This window comes from Sylvia atricapilla, chromosome 4, assembly GCF_009819655.1.
Source record: "Sylvia atricapilla isolate bSylAtr1 chromosome 4, bSylAtr1.pri, whole genome shotgun sequence".
Classification (NCBI taxonomy): Eukaryota; Metazoa; Chordata; class Aves; order Passeriformes; family Sylviidae; genus Sylvia; species Sylvia atricapilla.
Window position 1 is genome coordinate 38,625,151 of NC_089143.1, and position 23,620 is coordinate 38,648,770.

Below are 23,620 nucleotides of genomic sequence, written 5' to 3' on the forward strand. Positions count from 1 at the left end.
TGCCTTTATCCAATTTTTTCTTCTTCTGTCTATTTGTGTGTGTAGTATGAAAAGTAGGTTTTCATCATTCATTTTTCAGTTAGGAAAAAACAAAAATGTTTGGGATTTTTTTTTCTATCCTATTATGGATTTTTTGTGGGTTTTGTTTTATTTGAAACTTCTTCATAGCTATTTTTATTAAAAGAAAAATATTATAACAGCACAAAAATGGAAAAGAAGATTTTTCAAGAGATAAGGATTTCATTTCCAAGTTTGTAATTTCTTCATGCCTGGTGTTTTATGTGGCAACACTGCTGTGTTTAATTTTTGAAAGTTGATGTCAACTGTATGTTTTCTGTAAGGTGGGTGAGGTGTATTGTTTTCTTTTTACTGTACAAAGGAATTGAAGTGCTGCCCTCTGTTACCTGAGCTTAAACTGAAGTCTGACCGTTGCCTTGGATTTCACCCTGAATGAGTGTGAATACTTAATATTCTGTAATTTGAAATGGGGGGTTGCTAAAAAGGAAAGAAGGCATGTTGTGGTTCAAAGCCTTTGGAAGAGCAGATCAAGCAGATAATTTTTTTCTTAGTTATATGTCATTGTCGGTCTAGATGTAGAGGGAAATAATTATTTTTAGCAACATTTATGTCTCCATAATATGAAATACCTGTTTTGTGAGGTATTTTTAGTTGGAATTTTAATTTGAACACTTGGCAACAGGTTATTTTGAACTGCAGGTGTTGACCTTGAAAATGTGTATGTTAAGGCAAAGGAAGTTTGGTTCACTGTTAGTTTGGTTTCATCATCATCTGTATGTGCAGCCTTGCGTGTTGCAGGTGATAAGAATAACTGTTTTCTTCCTTGTGTGATACAGTTTGAAGCCGGTAACATGAAGAACTTGGTCTTGAAGATAATCTCTGGACCTTTCCCTCCTGTTTCTATGCATTACTCCTATGACCTGCGTAATCTGCTGTCCCAGCTATTTAAAAGGAATCCTAGGAATAGACCATCAGTAAACTCCATATTGGAGAAAAACTTTATAGCCAAACGGGTTGAAAAATTTCTCACACCGGAGGTATGGAGTTAGTTTTAATTCTAACTTTGCTAAAAACATCATAGGACTTTCCTTTTTCTTTATTCTGATGTTAATTTGTGACATGGAAAACCGGAGCAATGGTATTCCTTAGAGCTCTCATAGACAAGGTCAGTTGAGGAAAAAATAGTTGTACCATGAAATGTAAAGAAAAGTCTCAAATTATTAAGTGTTTGGTAGTTTCCAATGTAAATCTAAAGTGACATTCCCTGAAGTGCATTGTTTTGTGTTATTCTGTATCGTGAGGATTCACAACTGAGATGGTTTGTTTAGATATGCATATTTTCATAAAATGCTGCTGTCAATTATTTCAGCATTGTTGCTGTATAGAATTTCTTCAGTCCATTTTTTTGTTTGTAATTTGGAATGGCCTGAGAGCCTGTTCTGGAAAATAATGCTAAGCAAAATAATCTTTAAATTTCTTGGGATTTTAATATATCATGTGTATATACCCTTAAAGAAGTTGCTTCCTATTCTGTTTGAAGTTTATTCATATAATTTGATATCTAATAATGTCCTTTTAATATGAATCTCGTCAAAAGAGGTGAAGATTAACAAGCAAATAATAGTACTAATATGAGGTAAATAAATACAGAAGAGAAAGGGCATGGAGGAAGTGCAGTATAAATAATTCTAATGGATTCTAACTCACAACTAAAGAAATGTCATGAAAGGGCCATACATAATTGGAATTTCTGTTGTGTTGAAATAGACTTTCAACTTACTTCAGACTGAAGTCGCAAAGAAAGGTAAAATTCAGAAGTCTTTACCGATAAGTTTGTTCTAACATTTGCAACAATAGTAGTTTGATCTGATTTTACTTCCAGTAGCTAGAATGGATATGAAATTTTTATTTGGAGTTAGTCAGTCAAAGTATAATTAGTAATAGGCTACCTCTGTCACCAGATGGTGATACTAATTTGTCCTAGATTGAGTACGAATACTCAGGCACAATTTTTCCACCTGTACCAGTGCTGTGTTTGACTTAGAGGTGTTACGTGATATTTGAAACAACAACAACAAAAAAACCCACACAGAAAACACATTTTACTAGATGTATCAGTCTGTATTCATATTCAGCAGGAGGTCGTCATTCTGTAACACAGATGTAATGCTTATTTTCTTACAGTGTCATCCATGGCTAGCTAGTGCTGTTATACTCTGTTTTCCTTAGCCTAGGCTTAGAAGTTATTTCATAGTTGAGATCTTCAGGATGTTGCAACTGTTGCTAAAATCCTATTCTTAAATGTCAGGAAATCAGTCTTTCAGTTTTCTGTAAATTCTTTCTTAAGCTTTATAGTTACTAAGGTGCATTAAAGAAAAGATCTAAATTAGCATCAATTTTTAAAAAGGAGAGGGGGCTCTTTGAAAGATACTGAAGAGTTAGGTTTCTTTTCTGTCAGTAAAGGTGTTATCGTGGAGACATACTTCAGTTGTTACAACTGAAATAAAGCTTCAAGATCACTGAAATACCGTTAATAGGAAACTGTGTGACTTCTGGCTTATGGAATCTTTGATGCCAGACTCTATAGATTTGAAGTTTGCTCTGCCATCATGTACAGATGCAAAATTCTGCACTTTGGTTCTTGTTTTGGGTTGTGGTTTTTTTTTTTTTTCCAGGTATCTATTAACTCCTCAGTATCTATTGTAACTGACTGGTGCATTGTACTGACTGGTACAAATCAAAGCAATCTGGGTAGTTCAAGATTCTGTAAAGACTGTTCCTGAACTGACACATTTCATTTATCCTTGCTGCTCTTCCTTGAATATTTTTAATTTCTACTATTACAGTTTTTGAGGTGTTTGATTCAAAACTACCTACAGCATTTAAGATGATGGACTATTAATATTTGAATATTCTTTGTCTAGTCTCAAACTTTTCATCCCAGTGAGATGGCTTCCAGATTTTATTATGTTAATTTGATATGCCTGAGAGCACACCATGTTTGTTTTTCCAGATATCCACGTATGTGGTCATCTTCCCATCTTAAAAAGGATAGCAACGCTTTAAAACTGCAAACATTTTTAAAGAACTATTTTTTTGACACAAGCTGTATGAGAAATTGAGGTGAACTTTGGCAGCTACTCAGAAATCTAAAATGAATTATGCATAAAAATTGTGTTGATGCTCACTTTAACTTTCTTCTAGATTCTTAGCTAGTTCATAAATGGGATAACACGTGCCACCCAGAAGTTACACTAAATTGTTTTTTTTAATTGCTTGAGTAATTATGCCAAAAATGTTTTAAAATACTCCAGCTCCATATTGGTGTTAGTAATACTAAATTCAATGCATAAAATTGAGTATTCATTTAAATGTAATAAATGCTCTTAGTTAGATGCTTGCTGCTAATGGCACACTTCTCTGAAAATGAGTTCTTCCTAGCTTTGGTCACAGGTACTATTGACTAACTCTTCAACTTGTTTAGCTTATTGCAGGAGAATTCAGTCACAAAATTTTCCACAAGTTTGGACCACATGCTTCACCAGGTAAGTTAGAATCTACGCTGCTTTATTTTCAGCTCTGTCAGGGTCATGTGTGTAAATTGTATGAAATGGTGTGTTTTCATACCTGACTGGATTTACAGGAAAAAAGAGAGGAGAAGCGATTTCCTCTCCTCCCCTAGGGAGCTGGACATATGTTGGGTACAAATAAACGCAAGTACAAGCTACAGGCCTGTAATGTATTAAGTGTACTTTTTCCCTTTGCAGTATGCTGCACTTCCACAATTTAAGGAGACAGTTTAGACTGCAAATAATGGAACTAATTCATAAGCTATGATTGTATGACTTATTTTTATCCCTTAGTAATGAGAAATGGCTAATGAGAAGTACGATTTCTTAAAAAAAAAAAATGTGGGAGGTTGGTTTTATTAAATATTCCAAGATAAAGCCCTGGCTCCAATCTCATTCAGTAAAATTTCTGCTAGTGGCAACAAAGCAGATTAATTCTGTCAAGATAGTCTTATTTCATTTTACTGCATTAGTTTGCCCTTTTTTCCCCCTAGATTTCCTTCCTAATTACTTTATTTTCCTGTAATTATTTGTTGCTCTGGCAAGGGCTTTGCTATCTTTTGGTAGTGTTTCTGTCCTCTTATTCTGCGGTGTCCCTGATGGGCACTGAAGCTCTTGTAGATATCACCTTCTGCTGACATTAGCATTGCAAGTTTCAGTCCAGTGTTATTAGTGGAGGCAGGCCTGTCTTTCCATTCCATTAGGAAACATCTTCCCTGTGTGCATGACCACTGTGCAGTAAAACAAGGCAGCTGAATTAAGTGTCAGTTATCCAGCTTAAAGGCTTAAGATGTAAAAGCTTGGAAATTGTTTTCTTCTATTTTCTTATCAAACATCAAACTTAGACCAGCTAATACATCAGCTTATGTGAATGAAATGTTAGCAGTTTGTTACAGGTTCAGGAGGATGCCCATGCACAAAAAACCCTAAAACTCAACCGTGACTGCAAAGCAAATTTACTTTTATTACTAGCAACAGCAAAAATTACCTACCAACCCCTGGTTCCTGCAAAACCGCTGGGCAGGAGATGGACATGGAGAGCATGGTGCTCATGCAGGGGGGGCAGGCAGGCAGTGCACCTTCAGGATGTCCCCTGGATCTACACGGTGTGCGTCCTTGTCACCCCTCCACCCCAGAACCACACCTCATGGCTTCTCAGGGGTGGAATTTTTTCAGTTACGACCTCATCTCACATCTGGCCGGTGGGTGAGATGAGGCCGCAGCCGCTCATGATCCCACCTCCATGCTAAAAACAGCTCCCTTGTGCGTTGTTCCTCTTTCACAGGTAAAGTTCCCACTGATGGATCAATACATTGTTTCTCTTTCAAGGGTCAAGTTCCCACCAGTTATAAAGTTTTCTTCATTGTCTTGTCTTCTGCGCAAGGGCAGAACAAATATGGCAGGGCCTTAAACATGACTTTGGTCTCTGACACACAGTTCACCCATCTTTCTCCAGTTTTGCTGTTCTAAGACTTTGGAAAAGGGAAATAATGATACACTGCTCAGTCTGGGTAGCTCAAAACCAGGTGTTTTTTTTTTCTATTGGGAGTTTTCATTTTCTTTTCAGCTAAAAGACCAGTTCAAGAACAAACACTGACTTCAGTTGCACCAGCTCAGAAAATTACCAAACCTGCTGCAAAATATGGAGTGCCTTTAACTATCAGGAAGTCTTGTGGTGCACCTAAAAAGCCTAATGAGAAGAAGCCATTGACTAAAATTAGACAGGTAAGAAGCTAAGTTAGTTGAATTGAGCTGTTTTGTTTATACCTTATTTAACTACTATGCCTTCCTTCTCAAAATATCTTGGTGTGTGGACATGCCTCATGCACCTGCAGAGAAAGTAATAGTTTAAATGCTTGGCTTGCTTCATTATTAATTGTTTAATATAATTTGGTTTTAATGTGTTTGGTTTTAATACATTTTTTGTAAACTCCTACTTTAGGCTTGGATTTTAATTCCAAGGCTAAATTACTTTTGTGTGGTTTTGTTTGCTTTGTTGATGTTAACAACTCCTAGAAATATTGGAAGCCTGTCAGGTATACCAAGATCATTGACACTGAATAGGAACCTTTTGCATCTTTTTCCTTTCTTCCAAGATAATTTCAAAGTTTCAAAATATGCAAACTTTTTCTAGCCATTTTACAAAGCATTGTCAGCCAGAGAAATTGTAATTGAAAAAGGTGTTTCCCAGTTTTAATTCCATGAGCTAATGAGAAAGTTTTCTGTATACTGTCATAGAGTACTTCTGATCTTTCTTCCTGTTGTCTTCTCTGTATTCCTTATTACGTAAAACTTTTATTCTATTTCATTAATTACTGGATGGACAGGAGATTTTTTGCTACAGCTAATTTTGAGCTAGATGCACATGCCAAACATCTAGCAACCAAGAGGCTGCTGCTTCAGAAAAAAAACTAATTCAGATTTTCTTTTGAATAAGTAAAACAGTTGTGGGGTTTGTTTTGGGGTTTTTTTCCTTCTCCCATGGCACTTCAGGGAACATAATACTAAAACCTCTATGCATCTGACGAATTTGTAGGTGGATAGAAAATTATCCTTGAGATACAAATTATCTATGAAGTTCAACAGTTATCAGAGGTTTAGAGAAAAGCTCATTAATCACACAAGCCTTATTGGCTCGTGAAACACAGTTTGAAGAAGCAAGAAGGGAGAGTGCAGACTTCTTGGGTGTCCCTATGATATCACGAGGTTTATGTGTTTTAAGGCTTGGTTGCAAAGCCATCTATTGGTCTCTGTCATGGATTTCACCAGCCAGCCCTGATCCAGCTTGCCCTGAGACTTATGTGGCAGTGGAGAGAGACTGAGGAAATAGCCTCTTCCCACATGGAAGCAGTCAGTAATGCTGCTGTTTTAAGACAGCCTTTTTGTGAACTGTACCTACTGAGAAGATGTGGGATAGAAACAATGGCTACAACTTAATATGAGTGTTCTTTGAGTCTGAGCTGGCAGCTCTTAGCTGGCTTTTCAGAGGAGGATGTAACAATCATCTTCTTTATTTAGTAATACTACATTAATGTTATTACAAGTCTCTAAAGGTTTCCAACTTCTGTAATACTTGGTTTTAAAATACCCATTTGACAGGACTGCGTGTTGTCAAAAGAAAATACTGTGAAGCTCTTTGTATTTTAGTATGGTCAGAAAAAAAAGCTTTAAAAGTAATGATGGCTTTTTTTAGAGGCTTAAGCAGCACATTTTATTAACTACAGCTGCTTCTTTAGCAGGTATTCAGTGGTGACTGTGTTGTCATAGGTAACAAGAACATTAGAGTTGGAACCAAGCAAAAGAGGCCTAAGATAACCTAGCAAATCTTTTCTCCAAATAAAAGAATCTTAATATCTAGGCCTCCTCAAAGAGTTACTATAAAAAAAAGATTGTAATGAAGACTAATGCTACCAGAGAAGAAAAAATTAAGACAAAACAGATTTAAAAATCACTTTGTTCAGCCTTTGAAGAACTTTTAGTACAGGATGAACAAGTACCACTAGATCCTAGCATTGCTTTTCACTTCAAACCTCCTGAATAATCAAGTATTTTAAACCCCGTTTGGTGCACACTCAGGTGTGACTTAAAGAATATTTTCTGATAGAACTTTTCTCTCATTCTGGCATTGTGCTGTCTAATTTGAAATTTCACCTTTTATGCAGGCATTTCCAATCCCACTGGTGAAAATTATTCCAGTAGAAAAAAAGAAGGAAAACTTGAGGCATCGTGAAATCATCAGTTTTCAAACCGAGCAAAAGCCAAGTCCACAGCAAGAACAACAAAATACAGCCTTCAAACCTTTCCTCCTCACCTTTTTTTCTCAATAATTATATAACAGTTATTTCTTTTTTTTAATCTTTGTGGACATACACCAGCATTTGGATCAATAACCCATCTTGACAGAGACTTTCAGAGTAATGGCTCAGTAATAAATACCAAATTATATGCTTATTTTTCAGGAACCTTCAAAAAAGAAAAGGTTAGAATTGCCTGAAAAAGAAAAACGCCAGAGAGAGCAGGTAGACAAGAGTCTTCAGATTTTTCCTTATTCCTCCATAGTAATTTTAATGAAATACCTTGTGATGTGGTGTGTAAGAATATGCAGTAGTTTGATTTTCCACTTCCTTAACATCTTTAATCCTTGCACATTGCAGATCAGTTTACCAAAGGCAGATGAAATGAGAAGATTGGAAAAAGAAAGGGTAAAATATGTTAAAAATCTATTAAGAGTGAAGTTCAATTTTTACTTAGTGGTTCCTTGAATCTTGTTTTCCTGTATTGTTTTCTCCTTCAGATGGAACGAATAAACAGAGCCAGGGAACAAGGATGGAGGAATGTGCTTGGTTCAGGTGGAAGTGGTGTTAAGGTTGGCAGCAGATGCAGAAATGTGGTGCAGTCTGTTCCCCCCACCTTTGATTATATGAAATGGTCTTCTCTTTTCAGGAAGATCTGCTCTTGGAGGTCAACTCTTGGGGCTGTCCATTATTAATCTGTGGATAATTTGAGATAGACTGTAACAGCTCCTCCCTGGCCTTTTGGAGATTATGTGCAATTTTCATTTTAATTTTTCCTGAATTTCTGAATCTCTTCTCTTTCTGCCAGTAATGGTTTTCATGCACCACTTTCTTATTTCCACACCTGCTTTTGCTGCTTTTCCTGTGCTAACTGTATGCATGAACAGCTTCTTTCACATTCAAGTTTTTTTCTTGAATTTTTTTGTTCACAAGTTTCCATACTATAGTAATGGACCTCATTTCTGGTATTAAACACTTGCTTCTACATTCCTTGTTATTTAGCAACATAGTTTTTCTATATATCAGTAAGATGTTCAGGATGGAGGTAAAAAATTCTGAGTAAATCCAATTCTTCTTATAATGCAGTGTGCTGTTTAGTCATTCACTTTGTGCATAATTTAATCTGATTCCTATGACAGTTTCTTCTTCCCTATTTGGGCGTGTCATAGTTTTCATGGAAACGTAACTGTCCTGGAAAGTAGTCTCATCAAGGTTAGTTGAATATAAGGGTCTGGGTACTTCCATCAGACAGAGCCAGTGCAGGAATTTCAGTAGTGCTATGGTGTAAATCTATCTAACCATAGAAAGTGGATTGAAAAGCAGGGATTTGTTGTGGTGGTAGTGAGTCTTACAAAAATACTGGGGATAAACATGCTTAGTAGGGTTTTTGTAAGCAATCTGACTGAGCAGTAAAGTCAGAAAGGGTAGAGGTTTTATTGCTGATCCTTGTACAAAAATGAATACACAAACACTGACCCAGGTGTCGGTAGCTGCTTATTAAATATTTCATTTCAAAATAGATAAAATCATTGGATGTGTGCCATACATCATATAAGTAAAGCTTAAATATAAATGCAAACTTAAGCATACCAGACTTTAAAAACTGCAAAGTGCCGATTTAATGAAAAAAATCAAAAAATGTAATTTGCCCCCTGTGTCCTCCTCTCCTTCAAGATCACGCTGGCAGGCACCAATACAAGCTCCCATACAACATGATATGCTTGCATGCTCACATTTGGATGAGGGCTGCATGTGTTGCTGAACAGTGTTTCTGATTAACTCAGAGTTTTACTGTGAACATATGAATTGGTCTATTGTAGCTCCAGCTGCAATCTGTATTCTCAGTTATCTAGGGAAACTGAGTCTAGTGAGTGTGTCTGTTTTCACCAAGTGTCACTGGTGTAAAACGTCACAGTAGGTGGAAGAATCGTTGAAATGTCTTCTTCAAATTGGCGAGTTGAGTACAAGTCATGCTGCAGGCTACTAGTTTACCATCATTTCAGGTTTCCATATACTATTATAGTATTCTTGACTTAATTATCTTTTTCTTTTCTTCAGCATGGAAGCAATATATCCAGCAGCTCCCTGACAATGCTGTTGAATAGCATTGTTCAAGCTTCCCAATAACACAAACCATACCGCCTCTCACAAAGGCACAACAGAGTCATGCACTGCCTGATTCTGTCCTCCTGTTTTCTTTTTGGGTTGATTGCTGGCACCTGTTTCTGAGGAAAAGCAGAGAAAGAGGTGGCAAGCGTTTGGCTTTGTGTTTGTGGTTTTAACAGGAGCTGTAACAGTCTGTTCTCCAGACTGTTCATGAGCACCTGCTTCATATCAAATATTCATGTATTTGCCTAGAGAATGGTGATCGTTCTCTAGTATTTCTAGATTTTGGAAACTGAACTCTAATAATGATAGGTGAAACCTTGAATAGTGTCTGAAGAAAGATTTTTTTTTTTCTTTTCTATTTGTAGAAATTATAGTCTTGCATAGTTATTTTTATTCAGACCAAGAGTCTCTCTGCATATTTGTTTGAATCTCTAAATAAATCCTTGATTTACTACTCTCATCTGGATTGTGGGGAGCCATTGATGGGCACTGAACAACTAAAACTCAGAATGTGAGATAAATTGCATTGTCAAATATAGTCTCTTCAAGAATTTCTAAACCAGCAGTCTTAAACCTGTCACATCTGTATTCACCTGTTTGAATTTGTATTAAATACTTCACACCACTCTGGAAGGAAGATTGACACTGTTGTTAAAACACATTCCATAGATTTACTACCATGGGCTATTTGACTGCTTCACCCAGGCATAAAGGAAACCTTTTTATGCATGTGCTGACAACCTTAACCTTGTTTTGCCAGTTTCACATTTTCTGCATCCATCCTTGGCTATTACTGTACATAGCTGCTTGAAACATTATTTTTTTCATTATTTTCACTTGAAAATTCTGCAGGAATTCTAATGCTTTGAGAATGACAGGGATAATTGGCATAAAGCAGTACCTTGTGGTAGATGTTCCCCTGATCTGAGCTTTAGTAGAGAAGCAGCTCAAATCTAGTGATGGAAATCAAGTTATAGGTTGGTGGCAGTGGGGGTTCTCAGATAAATCTGTACTTAATGATTCAACAAACTTAGAACTGTGCTCAGCTGTTTCCAGCTTCATGAAAATACTTGTGTGTTTGGCTATAAGTCACTTGTCATTACTTCAGTTGGAATTGTAATGGGTTTTTTGCTAAAACGTTGATTTTGCCGTGTAATATTATCTATCTCTGCTTACACTTCAATGGAGTCATTTTCAATGACTTCCAAAATGTGTGACAGACGGCTCATGTATGACTGGACTATTTTTAAAGGAAGCTAAAATGGTGTTTTATTCTGGACAAACCAAAAAAAATTATTTATCTATCTTCTAGTTCTTTAAAATAGGGGCATGCCAGGGATAAAACTAAGACCAATTTAGAATTGTTGCAGAATATGTTAATATTATTACTCTGCTGAAGAGGTAGAAATTAGGAGAGCCGATTAAAACCAGTATTTGAGATTTCCACCCTGCCCCTTTTGGTTTCCAGGCACCATATTATGTCGGTGGAGGTGGTGTTGGTCCTTTTCCTGTGTCTTCCAGAGGACGCTATGAACACTATCATGCTATTTTTGACCAGATGCAACAGCAAAAGGAAAATGTCTTCAGAGTAGCTGAAGAGAGGGAGGCCAAACTGAGGGCAAAACTACAAGACCGAGGAGTTGTTGAAAGGTATGGCTGCCTTCCGTTAGAAGTTACTGGTGTTCTGCTTTAGATGAAAGTAACAAAAGTTACTGTGCATATTTATCTACAGAGGAATTCCACCTGGAACACGTCCAGGAGTTCCTAAGGGACCTGCAGGTCATCACCATTTACCCGATGTTGGTGCAGTTAGGAAAAAAGGGAAAAGATTGAAGGAGGTGTCTAAACAAGCCAATATAAACAGGTTGGACTATGATAATCCATGAATCTGTCCCTACATGTTAGATTCTTGTTCTGTCTGGTTTCATTTAGTAGTTGAGCATGTCTCCAGATCGCTTCTATTCATTGGTATTGTCCTGTCTGTTTGTGTGTTGGTCCCTCACAGACCACAATTGTTTTAGAGCCAATGGAGATCTATCACAGTCAGCACTGTGATTCCGGGTCTGGTCCAGCCAGGCAGAGCGTGGCAAAAATAAACGGGACAGGAAGTGCTGGAGTGCCCGAAAATGGAACTTTAGTGGTGGTCCGATCACAAACACAGCAACCATGTGGTTTGGGAGGCAGCATCCAAAGACCTGGGGGTGTGGCTAACTTAACAATATATGAGGTTATCTGGGGGCAGGGCTCCAATCCTGAGTGGGGGCAGGGGGCATGACTTTATATGTCAAAGGTCCCAACCAAATGAGAACTAGAACTAGAGACATGACCTATTTTGGAATGATGTCATTAGCAACCTAATTTCCATATCCCACCTCCCATGGCGTCAGGTTCATGGTTTCTGCATAGGCTACCTGGGCTAAGGTATTATCCATCTCAGCTAGCTCAGTTACCACAGAGATCTTGGCTTTTCCAATAATGGAAAAAATAGTTTACTAAGCAAATGTACCTAAAGTAGATTTCAGACAAAATAATTGGCCTAATGTGATTGTAGCTAACATCATAATCCTCCTCCTTTGCTTTGTTCGTTGTTCCACTTTTTGTGTTAGCTGACAAGATGTGTCCTTCTCCCATCATCTTATTCTTCCTGCCTTCTCTGCACTTAAGTGTTTGTAGTATTGCAAAGCATCTAGAATGATCCCAGAATTGTTGGCTCATGTTTATTGATCAGTGGAAAACTTCAAGGAGCTTTCTTCATTGAGATGTGAATGCCAGGTGTTATAATGGTGTGTGACTTCTAATTCAGTATTCAAATAGTGGATTAGAAGATCTAAGTCTAATTACTGTAAATAGAGTATTTTTATATTTAAAAGGATTGTAAGCAAATACTGATTTTCTTTTTAATGTTTTCACTCTTTCAAATAGCTTCTTCAAAACTTCTTTGCTCTCCTTTAGATCTCTTAATATTGCCCAAAGAACTATATTTGCAGTTGTGACTAGTAAATGGGACAATGCCATTTTCCTGGAACTTCAGTACAGTGAATGTTACTAACTGACTTTCCTAGAGGCACAATTTTTCTCCTTCATTATTTAAACTTCTGCAGAGCCAACGATCTGTTCCATGGAGGAAGAAATAAATGGAGTTAATGTGAGAAAAAGGAAGTGCCTAAAAAAAAGATTCTTGTAAACTAAATTAATTCAATTTTATGCTCTAATATAATATGCACTTGCAATTATAGATTTTTTGCTATTTTAAAATTTGCAGCAGTAACATAGTGCTTAACACTGATATTACAAAATATCTGAAATCTCCAAGGTATATTTTATATTTATAGTAGGTTGGACTGTTGTGAGATAATTAAAATCCTTCCTGGTACAACCCAGTACTGGAAGGTATATTTTGCCAGCTGTATTTAAATGTATTTCCTCCTCTGTTTATTCTCAGTGGATTGCACAAAGCACACAATCACCAACTCTTGCCTAGATTAGGAAACAGTTTGACTGGTACATTTGAAAATATTAGATTATATTTGTCTACATCTGGATAAACTGTTTTAAATGTATAAAAATTGAGAGCAGCTATAGCAGAGTGCTGCAATTTATAAGTAACATGGAGACTGGGAAGAGAAATCAATTCAGTATTTATCAAATACATGAATTCAGAAGCACTCAATGAAAACACTGTCCAGAAGTTTCAAAATAGGTAGAGATTGGGGTTTTTTGTATAAACTGGATTATGTTAGCCTTAAAGTGGTGCTAGGTACTGTTTCTTAGCATCTTAAATGTGTTAAGAATTTGTATTTTACCTAGAAGCAATTTTATTATCATAGCCAGCCTAGCTCTATTTCTGTCCTGTACTTAAGAATTTAAATAACAAGAATTTTGGTGAAGATAGTCAATCTAGGGCATATATTGAAGATGCTAAACAATCTTCAAGTTGAAGTCTTTCTCATTGTACTACCACTATTGTAAAGCTAAGTATATTCAGTGTCAGCAATCTTGAAAAATTGTCTCAGGCAGAAGTGCAGCCCAGAAGAAATCTAGTTGAAATGTTTTAGCAAAATGAGTCACGCACCTTTAGAGTAAGAAAAAACCATTTTCATAAAATGTTCATATAATGTTGAGATAAGATGTTCCTGTGAATTTGGTTTGAGACAAATAGGATTGTCTTGGTTTGCGTTTTTTTTGGAAGGACTTCTCCTGCAACTCTGTAAGGTTCATAATATGTGACAAACTTCAACTGCATTGACAGGGCTTTGCACAGATTTCACTATCCACCAATTGAGTTCACATGTAATTAAAAGGTAGAGTAAAAATCTTTCAGTGAATTGGATCTGTGTACACAAAATTGGCAAGTGTTTGTTTCTTTATCAGTAACAGCTGTGTGGATTGTCTTGCCTTTTTCAGAGCAGTTTATTTTATTGTATCAAGGTAGTTTTATCTCTGTCTTTTAATGAATTGTAGCATGTGGAAAAAAATCAATTCCTTTTTGATTGGGGGGTGAAAGAGCAAAATAATAAAATGCAAATATTTTAATTAGTGTGCTAATTAATTATGGATTACTAGAGCTTTCTGTATTGCAAAACTATTTTTTCTTTAACTGCCTCAGCCTAGTGGATGATTGCTATCAGCATATTCCAGTTTCTTCCTGACTCTTGCCAAACCCTCAATGGTCCTCACTTAAAGGAGAGTTGGGGAACCTTGGAAAGGCATCATCATTCTACCATTTGTCGAATATCTTACACCATTTCTCTGTGGTTTGGTTTTATTTTAGTACAGACCTTCTCTGGGTCTACTTGTAACAAATTTGTCAGAGTATGTTTCCTCTATGATCTTAAAAATGTACTCAGAGAGTTGCAGGATGCTCAGTTATGGTAACCTAAATGTAGCCTTTTTGTCTTCCCAAGCAGGTCCCTGACCTGGGGTGAAACTTGTCAAAAAACAATCATCTTGTTATGGCTAATTCTAGGGTAGGAAGATTCCTTCAGGACCCTTTGAAAACAAACAAAAAAAATCCCCCAAGGTTCCCTGAAAGGAATTGCCAGAACACTGAGAATAGTAGCATTGTAGTAATTCCCTAAGTGGTAGAAGCTCTTACTGCAAATGTAGGACAGTCTTGAAAAGATGTCACAGTATTGACCTTACTGATTGACTCATGTGATGAGTTCTTGCTCATCTCTGAAGGGAAATCTTGAAGGAGTCTTCTTTTTCACAAATTATAACAGTAATGAAACAAGCTGAGACACTTCCAGGAATAATCATATCAAGATTGTGTTTTGACATTCATTTTTGTTTTGATGACAAGGATCTGGAAGGACAACACTGCAGTGTTTTGGATTTCTTTTTTGATAGTTCTTCTCAATTTTAATAGTTCTTCTTTTACTAAGCCTATTTTCCTCCATTTTGTGGAAGTGTGACTTGTATTTTGGCTGATGAAAGGCATTTTTCAAAGATGCCTTACTCATATAAAGTTACCTTTTTCCCTGCGTGTTCTAGTTAGAATAAGTGCGGGGGGGAAGACAGTGGGGGTGGTGGTGTTTAGAGTGTCGTATTTCGGAGACTTTCATCTTGCTGTGTTGAAATTACTCAGGCAAAAAGGATGGATAGCTGCAGATAGAGCAAAGCAAGTAGAAGAATTCTGGCAACGAAAGAGAGAAGCCATGGAAAACAAAGCTCGAGCTCAGGGACATATGGTATGAAATCGGGTCTTCCTGTGTGTATTACTGTTTGAGCATGCTTTGTGAGTCTTTGAAAAGTAGCATCATAAGTGAAATGCTGACTTAATATTTTCCTTAAGTGTTGAAAAAAAGAGTGAGAGTGGGAGATAAGTTTTCTGCATTTAGCTGCTAATTTTAATAAAATGTAACATAATTGCACAGTACATTTCTCATTACTTGAAACTTATTAACAAAGGAAATTATCTTTGCTTGCATGCGTCTAACTTGCTATTGTGAATTTTAGAAGATTAATTTACATTTTTGCTGTTTATACTTTGGATTCATGGTTAAAATAAACTTTGTGTTATACAGTAGCTTGAATCAAAAATGAAGTTTAATCAAACTGATGCAGCTAATCATCAGACATAGTAGTGCATGCTAGGAAAACGCATTCTGCTTGTTGAAAAGGTATTATAAAGTCATTCATATCTGTCAATGTTGATCTTTATAAAACCTTTACTTTTTAGAAATTAAGTAGAAGATAGTGTCATAAAATGTTCTTTATGCTTATGGTTCTAAATTCAGTATTCCTTTAGGAAGTTTGTTAAAAACATATATTGGAAATGACTATGGGTTTTGATAGCACAGAGGGTTTTACTTTTCGAGTGCTTCTCTGCACTGTTCATATGCAATTGAGTGACAATTTTTTTGTCAGCTGCTGAAATTCAACTGTCTGTGCTGCAGTAGCAGTGAGATGAGACCAACCGTAGATTTATAGAAGCATCTCCTGAGTTATACCTGATAATCAGATTATGATTTAAAGCCAGATCTTAATGTCAGGGTTTATTCCACTTACAGTAAGCAATTCTTAGGTACTTGATTCACTGCTTTGATGGTGAAGTATCCTTAGGTTAGTATATGTGTTTTAAAATATGAGTCTTCCTCTCTAAAACTATGGTTCTGTTTTATAAAACCTTCAAGACCAGTAAATAATTTTGAAAAAAAATAGCAATTCTTGTCACTGCCTCTTCTCGGACAAGTTGTTAGTAGTACCTACTTCCATTTGGTTCTTGGCATTGTTGGCATTGATATAAATTTATGGGATGAATTAATTTAAGATACCAAACTTTCAAGTTAATGTTTCTCAGTTTTCTCTAATGTGCTTGATGAGCCTAAATGTTTTCTTCTTAGATGGTTCCCCTAATAAAACAGAGAGGTCACTGAACAGCTAAAAAAGTAACTTCCAGATATTTAAAAATTACAACTTGAAGCCAGAGTACCAAATCCATTCCTCGATTTGCCATTGAAAGCAGATGTTATCAACAGCTTCCTTCTATTTGTGCAGGACAATAATTTGACTAGCTGGCAGTTGTTCTTATATAGGCTCCTGTTTGGACAATGTTGATCTGAAAGGAAAAATCATCAACTAATAGTCAGCATTCTGTCTGATGACTGCCAGTAATTTACCCAGCTTCTATTAGATATAATTGCCGTCAATTTTAATTTTGAACTGACAGTCTAAACTTGACTCACTAATTGAGTTGATGGTACTTTCAGACATCTGTTTTATAGGACAGCTGCTGACCTAATTTGCTACTTCACTGTCGCTGTGTGGCATTGCAAAATATGTGTCCTGGTCTTTGAAAATTTAATGTAGGCAGATGAGTAAAATTAACTATTTACAAAAAAGAAAATCAGTTCTCAAAAATCTTGCTTCCAGTTTCTTTCTTAAGAGCAATTGCATAAATCACCATCAGTGATGGAAATACCTAAAATAACTTCAATGCTAGAACAAAGAACAATGAAATTCTTTCAGTAGTGCCAGTTAGCTTTTGTAAAGCTCAGGAACATGTATTAAAAAGTTAAAAATAAAACCAAATATTTTCTGAATAGATGAGTATGGAAAATATTCTGTTCTATTGGCTTAATAATGCTCAAGCTGAAACCAGCATTCATGGAGCCCTTATGAATGTATACGAACTACTCTTCCACAAAATGGTTCCTTTAATTTGTTTTCCAATCCCCTGGTCACTAAACCACAGAAGTGCAGTAGTGTGCTATTTCCTTGAGCTATTAATTTTTCTCAATCTGAGAGATATTTAACCAGAAAATTTGGATCCAGTCAATAACTCACTGGAGTATTTACCTACACTGGAGTATTTACCTTGTTGTCTACAAACAAGCTTGAGAAAGCCAGAGCCCCTGGCATTTTATAAGGCAGAAGGTCTGTCACATGTATGTGTGCTTGCTGTCTTTATTGTACGTTGCACTAACAAATCAAGGATTTATAACCTGTTCAACAAAAATTTGTGGTATATCATTAGTAAAATAATTCAAGTATTCTTTATTTTAATCCAAGCAAAAAACATGAAGTTAAAAGATTCTTGTACTGTTCTGTAGAGAACTTTCTTAAAGGTTGAAATCCTTTTATTGACAAGTCACAGAGTACATCACATGAACCGAGTCTATACACTGCATGTGTATTAGACATTTAGCACAGCTTGTTAGGTGTAATGTGAAGTGCTTTATTAGATTTTTGAGTCATCGTTGTTAAAAAAAGCTTAATCTAAGAACATAAATAGATTCCACTTTCTGTTTTAGACTTGACTCAGCAGTGGCAGAAATCCCAACCCTGTGCCACCATTTTTATATAATCCAGATGTAGAAAACTCATACACATCACAATTTAGGTTTTCTAATATAGCATGAGAAAATTAGAATTGAAGGGAGAAGGCAACTACATTCTTAGAGCTCTTGTCTCTCTCTTTGGCTACTCAGAAATTTTAGTTTCTGCTGTCATGTTTCATGTAAGTGAAAAAGGCTTTTTGGTTAACTTCAGAACTGCAGATCTTTGATGGATTTGGTTTCTTATAAGTGAACAGTTATTGGATAAAGCAGATCATTTTACTGCCCCAGCCACCTTAAATTTGATACCATTAAATGGCAAACAGGGTACACTGCAAAACGTGGCAGATACCTATGGAGGCAGGTCCATTTCTGCAAGAGGAAGGAAATCCAGAAACAAGGAGGAAGAGGTATGCTTGCTGCATGTTTGCCACTTTGCTCATCACAAAAACAGCACTATTTTGACCTTGACTGTGCCCATTTTCCCTGCATGGTTCCATCTGTGTAACAAAATTAAAGAACTTTCTAAATTTCTAGGAAATAATTTACTGTTAATGTTGATTGGGTGTGTTTAATTATTTTGGTTTTTAAAATAATCAAAATAATAGTTGCTTACATCAGTCTGTCTCAGAGAGGTTCTTGAATTTGATACACATAGATATTGCTATATCCTAATCCTGTTGTGATAAATGCAACCTTTCCTAGCTTTCAGTAATGTAAAATGTAGATAGAATTATTAGTACTAAGAAACATACATTCAAATTTTCTTTGTTTTCATTACATAAGAATTTTTCTGGAGGTTAGTAAATGCTAATGAAGTTATTATAATAATTTGGGGGGTGGGGGGGTGGTTCACCCATTTTATTTTTTTGTGGAATCTGATATATTTTAAGTTAACTATACTGGAGAGAGTTTCCATAGAGCTGAAACTTGTGTCATTTCTTTGCATTAGGAGTATTTGGCAAGATTGAGACAGATCCGGCTACAAAACTTTAATGAACGTCAACAGATTAGAGCGAAACTTCGTGGAGATAAGGTTGGTTTAAAAATAATCTTAAATACTCATGGAAGTTGATTGTGGGGTATATTCTTTTACCCTTGGTTGAAGACTTCTGTTCTAGGCAGTTTTATATAGAGGTATATATTTTGGCAGCACATATTGTGAAAAAAACTGGAGTTCAAGAGCATCAAACCTTTCTTGTGTACCTCACCTGCAGAACATGGAGCAGTGATGAGGGGTGGCATGTGAGAGCCCAGCATTGTAGGCCACTATCATTGCAACAAGAGGCACATTGCTTTTTTCTTGACTTGTGAAAGCTTCACATCTTTTAAACGCAATTGTCCCTGAAAAACCAAGCAAATAAACAAAACCCCCACTGATGTCAGAGATCAAGCTCTGTTCAAGTAGACATTGCATTTAAGCAAGGAGTTACTTAGTGAAACTGACACAAGTTAGTCATACAGCAATTAAAATATTCTGAGTGTATCACTCAGCTTTTAAATACATGAACTGATGATAATTCCCTGAAGACTTTCACTTTGCAGAATGAAGCTGCCAGTTCTGATGGACAGGACTCTAGTGAGGAAGCAGAATTGAAACGCAAGAAGATAGAAATGCAGAAGGTAAGTGTGGAGTGGGAGGAGATGGAAGTTACTCTTGCCAAATATGTTTTATATCTCATTCATATTCTTATATTTCATTTTGGTATCAGTAGTTTGTTCATGTATCATTAACAAGGGGGGGTTAACTGTATTGAGCAAACAAGTCTGTTCAGCTGCTTTATCTTGGCAATTTTAAAATATGCTGAGACATAGTGTAGTCTATCCTTTCAAGTCAAGGATTTTCCCTCTCCCAGCCTTTGAGATTTATCTCTAGGGTAGTTTTAGTCCTAATAGCAATTTTGAGACTGAAAGGGTAAGTAAAACAGCATTTTGAGACTGAAAGGGTAAGGAAAATACCTTAGACAATAGTTTATTTTAATTAAAGAATAAAGGAAGGCAAAACTCCTTAAATGGGCTGACATGGGCTATGTGTGGATTGAGTTCTGTAACCCTGTGATGAATTACATTTAAAAGGGATGCACTTCACAGAAATCTCTTGTTTGATTAAAACTTTATTCCATGTGTTGGCTTTATATCAATAACTATTTCACAATATTATACATAGCAAGTATTGCTCTTATCAATTGTATTATTTTTCCCCCATCATCTGCAAAGTACAGTGTAAAAACAAGCTAACTTTGTGCCTAACCCAAAAACTAGAGATGAAACAGTGACATTTTTTGTGTTTGAGTAAGTTGGTAAAATTTAAACTGAATATTGAATATTTTTTGAAACTAATTTCAAGTAAAGATTCTAATTTTACATCACTCTGTTTAAGATTATGATGTACACTAAAAATGCAACCGTGCAAATCAAACTGTAATTAAAATTTGAGGAGTTGCCAGTATTCCAACATAAAAGACCAGTTGTTATACTTGTGTGGTGATTTTGTCAGTGAAGTCCTCCTTTCACAGTCTGTACAGTAGTGAGAGAAAGGGAAATGAGTAGTCTAAGGAATATTCCTTCTTAAGATGTTCCGTGAACTAGGTTGCTGATGATTTTATGTTGGTCTTTTTTTTTGCCTTGTTTACTGTAGGCCCAAGCAAATGCTCGTGCTGCAGTTCTGAAGGAACAGTTGGAGCGAAAGAGAAAGGAAGCATATGAAAGAGAGAAAAGAGCCTGGGAAGAACATGTAAGAAAATAAATCTGTCACCTGCAGTCAAAGTATGTAGGGCCATATCTTTGTTTAAATAAAATCCTATACTGTGATTTTTCAAGACAAGTAGTTCTGAAAGTGGAGAGAGAGTATCTTGTATCAATCAGAATTCCCTAATTAGAAGCCTAATCTTAGGTATGCTTGCAGGAAGACTTTAAAATGTCAAACCTAAGAATCGTTAGGATTAACCCCAATTATTAATGGTCTGGTAATGACCAAAATTTATTTTATCTTCTTTTACTTTTGTGTGCTATGGAACAAGATGTCCAACTAGTAATAATAATATGACTAGAAAAAGCAGGATATAAAGCTAACAAACTGATGTGCAGTGGGTAGTTGTGTTTTATATGAATGTGTGGCATTATTGTCCTTTTGTAAGGATTACATGAGACTAATTGATAATACTGTGTTTAATGTGCAAAGTCTTGAAGTTAATTTTTTATTTAATTTTTTTTAATTGAATCTATACAGCTGATTGCAAAAGGGGTAAAGAATCCTAATGTGCCTTTTCATGTGGAAGCTATAGAACATAGTCCTCTGAATGAACTACAAGAGCCTGGAGCAGCTCTTCCTAAGCCACAACTCCCAATGAAGCCTGGTGTACCTGTCATCTCCATGACTTCTGCTTTGAAGGAAGTGGGTGTGGTAGGTACTTTTGCTTAAGAGGGTAAAATGAGTGGAAAGGAAATAAATAATGCTTGGCAAGAGAATATAGAGAAAATGTATAGGTTAGGTAGAAACAAAATTGTTAAGGACATTTGTTGCTTCTAATTAGGGAAAAGAAATTAAAAAAAAAAAAAAAAAAGAAAAAAAAAAAAAAAGAAAAAAAAAGTAAAAAGAAACCAAAGCTTGGAAGCTGTTGAAGCACATCTGTACTCTCAAAGTGAAATTCATGTTTTGAACAAAATAGCTTATGACAAACCCTAGGCTGCAGTTTCCATTCTGATCAGGGCAGTTATGTTTAGTCGAAGAAGACATCAACTTCCATCGTTTTCATCAGCCTCTTGACGGGAGGAGTCAATGAGCTGGTTACTCAGAGGAAGTGAGCAGATAAATTTTGAATTATAGGATTATGTTATATTGATGATTGATTATTTTCAGTGAGCTTGAATGTGCTGAGTATTACAGAGAAGACAAAGCTTAAGATTCCTGAATCTGTTAGTGCTATCTCTTCTTATTGTCTAAAAGAGCATTGTCATTTCTATTTTGCATACTCTCAGTCCTGATACTATAAATACTTACATGTTCCACTCAACTGCTTTATATTAAAATTGTGAAACTGAGCAGGTGTGTTTAACCTTGTACATTCAAGTCTGCATTAACTTGAATGCTAGCTGGCATACTTGTACCTAAGCCATTTCTAAATTTCAGTGTAGTGTAATACACTGTATTCAACGCTGAAGGCTATGACTATGGGAATGGAGTGAAACTTACAATAAAGAGTATATATAAAATGTAGTACACTGAAAGATGTCAGATGATAGCTGGAAAAATAAATCACAACAAATACTAAAATCATTAGCATGTTTTTCCTGCGTGGACACTTTGTCTCACAGTAATGCAAGACTGTGACTATAACAGACTAAAAAATAGCACCCAGACCAATTGGAAATGGACAATACAAGCCTTGTACACAGATTATAAATTCTACATTCTTGCCTTCAATAAGTTTGCTTATTTACATATCACTTAAAGTTGTATCTTCTCCCTTCTTTTTTTTCTTCACAAATTATACTTGATTCTGTGCTTGCTACTGTTTTGGTTCTCTTGTAGAATTACTCATTTGTAGCATAGGAATTTGGTGGCATCTTGCTGTAGAGGTAATTTCTGGCTTTATCTCTACGTGTTTCATGCTCTGAAATCTCGTTTGTCTGTTTAAATTGGATGATTCATTTGCTCATCACTTTCAGACAGTGATTGGTTCAAAGATGGAAGGTGCCCTTGAAATTTTGTCTTTGGAACAGAATAAAACTGAATAATCAAGCATTCTGTTTGAGTCTACCTGCAATTGTCGTTGGAAAGATTTTATTATGTCTATTACTATTCTCAAGAAATTTTTTTTCTGACATGTCCTTTTACTTTCTATTTCATGCTTCTTGGACTTAAAGGATGAACATGTAATAACTGCTGTGCAGGAATCTGAGGAGGAAATAAAAAAGCCAGATTTTACAATACAAGTACGTATTGTATATACAGTTTCATTTAGGTATCCTTTTAGGAAAGGAACTATCTTAATACAAAGGCTGGTCCTTTTTTCAGAATAAGCGAGAAATTCTGAGGAGATTAAATCAAAATCTTAAAGCTCAGGAAGATGAGAAAGGAAAAAATGGGAGTAAAAATACCTCTGAATCAGCTGGATCTGAAGATGTTAAGGAACAACAAGGTGACCAGCCACTTCTGGGAGATCGCAAAAAATGGGAATCTGGGGCATCTGAGTTGGTCGTTCCTCTAGCTCAGTTATCGCTGGAAGATTCTCTCTCTGGAACAGAGTGTAAGTACTTTTCTTTTCTTTTTTTTTTTTCTTTTTTTTTTTGTCACCGTGGTATTAGTAAATTAGTTTGCCATGTGGAGTATGTGTTTTTATAAAGCAAGTATTCTTTATTATTATCATCTTGTTATCAGTTTCAGTATCAGTCTTGTTATCTGTTTCGAAAAGGTGGGTGGTTATGTATTCCCTTAAATAAGGAGTGAGGCACGGGCTGAGTAGTTAAATGGCCTGAAGGAGACTCAATAAATAATTTCAAAAATAAACAGTTACCTAATTAAATGCATGATTATTTTCCTTGTGTCTTTTAAATAGGCACTAATTTAACAAAAAGAATAAAAAGCATTTAAAATATATGAAAGTTTCTTATTTAACTTAAAAATCCTGTTATATTGTATTATCAGTAAAAAAAGCCCAAACAACTGAGGATTTTTCTCAGTTTATATCTGTTATTTCTGTTGAGCCTTTCTTAGCTTAAATCCTTTCTTAAATCAAGACTGTTATTCCAGATTTTTTACCTGCCTTCTCTGTTCTTTTGGTTGGAACCGCTTTTTCCTGTTTTCAGTATATTTTACTAAAAGTCTGTTTCACATTCAAGAAAGACATAA

The 23,620-nt window shown here is 35.8% G+C and overlaps 1 protein-coding gene across 2 annotated transcripts in view; it reads left to right on the plus strand.

Annotated features, from left to right (window-relative positions):
* Nucleotides 1–23,620, plus strand: part of NEK1 (NIMA related kinase 1) — a 44,270-nt gene that overhangs the window by 9,142 nt on the left and 11,508 nt on the right. Inside the window, exons 9-24 of one of the 2 annotated variants that reach the window (XM_066317608.1) lie at nucleotides 855–1,055; nucleotides 3,503–3,563; nucleotides 5,155–5,312; nucleotides 7,547–7,606; nucleotides 7,742–7,789; nucleotides 7,882–7,953; nucleotides 10,959–11,140; nucleotides 11,223–11,354; nucleotides 15,078–15,180; nucleotides 18,096–18,179; nucleotides 18,722–18,805; nucleotides 19,315–19,392; nucleotides 20,408–20,503; nucleotides 20,999–21,172; nucleotides 22,636–22,704; nucleotides 22,787–23,018. In XM_066317608.1, coding sequence (XP_066173705.1) covers nucleotides 855–1,055; nucleotides 3,503–3,563; nucleotides 5,155–5,312; nucleotides 7,547–7,606; nucleotides 7,742–7,789; nucleotides 7,882–7,953; nucleotides 10,959–11,140; nucleotides 11,223–11,354; nucleotides 15,078–15,180; nucleotides 18,096–18,179; nucleotides 18,722–18,805; nucleotides 19,315–19,392; nucleotides 20,408–20,503; nucleotides 20,999–21,172; nucleotides 22,636–22,704; nucleotides 22,787–23,018 — 1,834 coding nt within the window. Of the gene's footprint in view, nucleotides 1–854; nucleotides 1,056–3,502; nucleotides 3,564–5,154; nucleotides 5,313–7,546; nucleotides 7,607–7,741; nucleotides 7,790–7,881; nucleotides 7,954–10,958; nucleotides 11,141–11,222; nucleotides 11,355–15,077; nucleotides 15,181–18,095; nucleotides 18,180–18,721; nucleotides 18,806–19,299; nucleotides 19,393–20,407; nucleotides 20,504–20,998; nucleotides 21,173–22,635; nucleotides 22,705–22,786; nucleotides 23,019–23,620 lie in introns of both variants that reach the window. The other variant, XM_066317609.1, reaches the window with a different exon arrangement.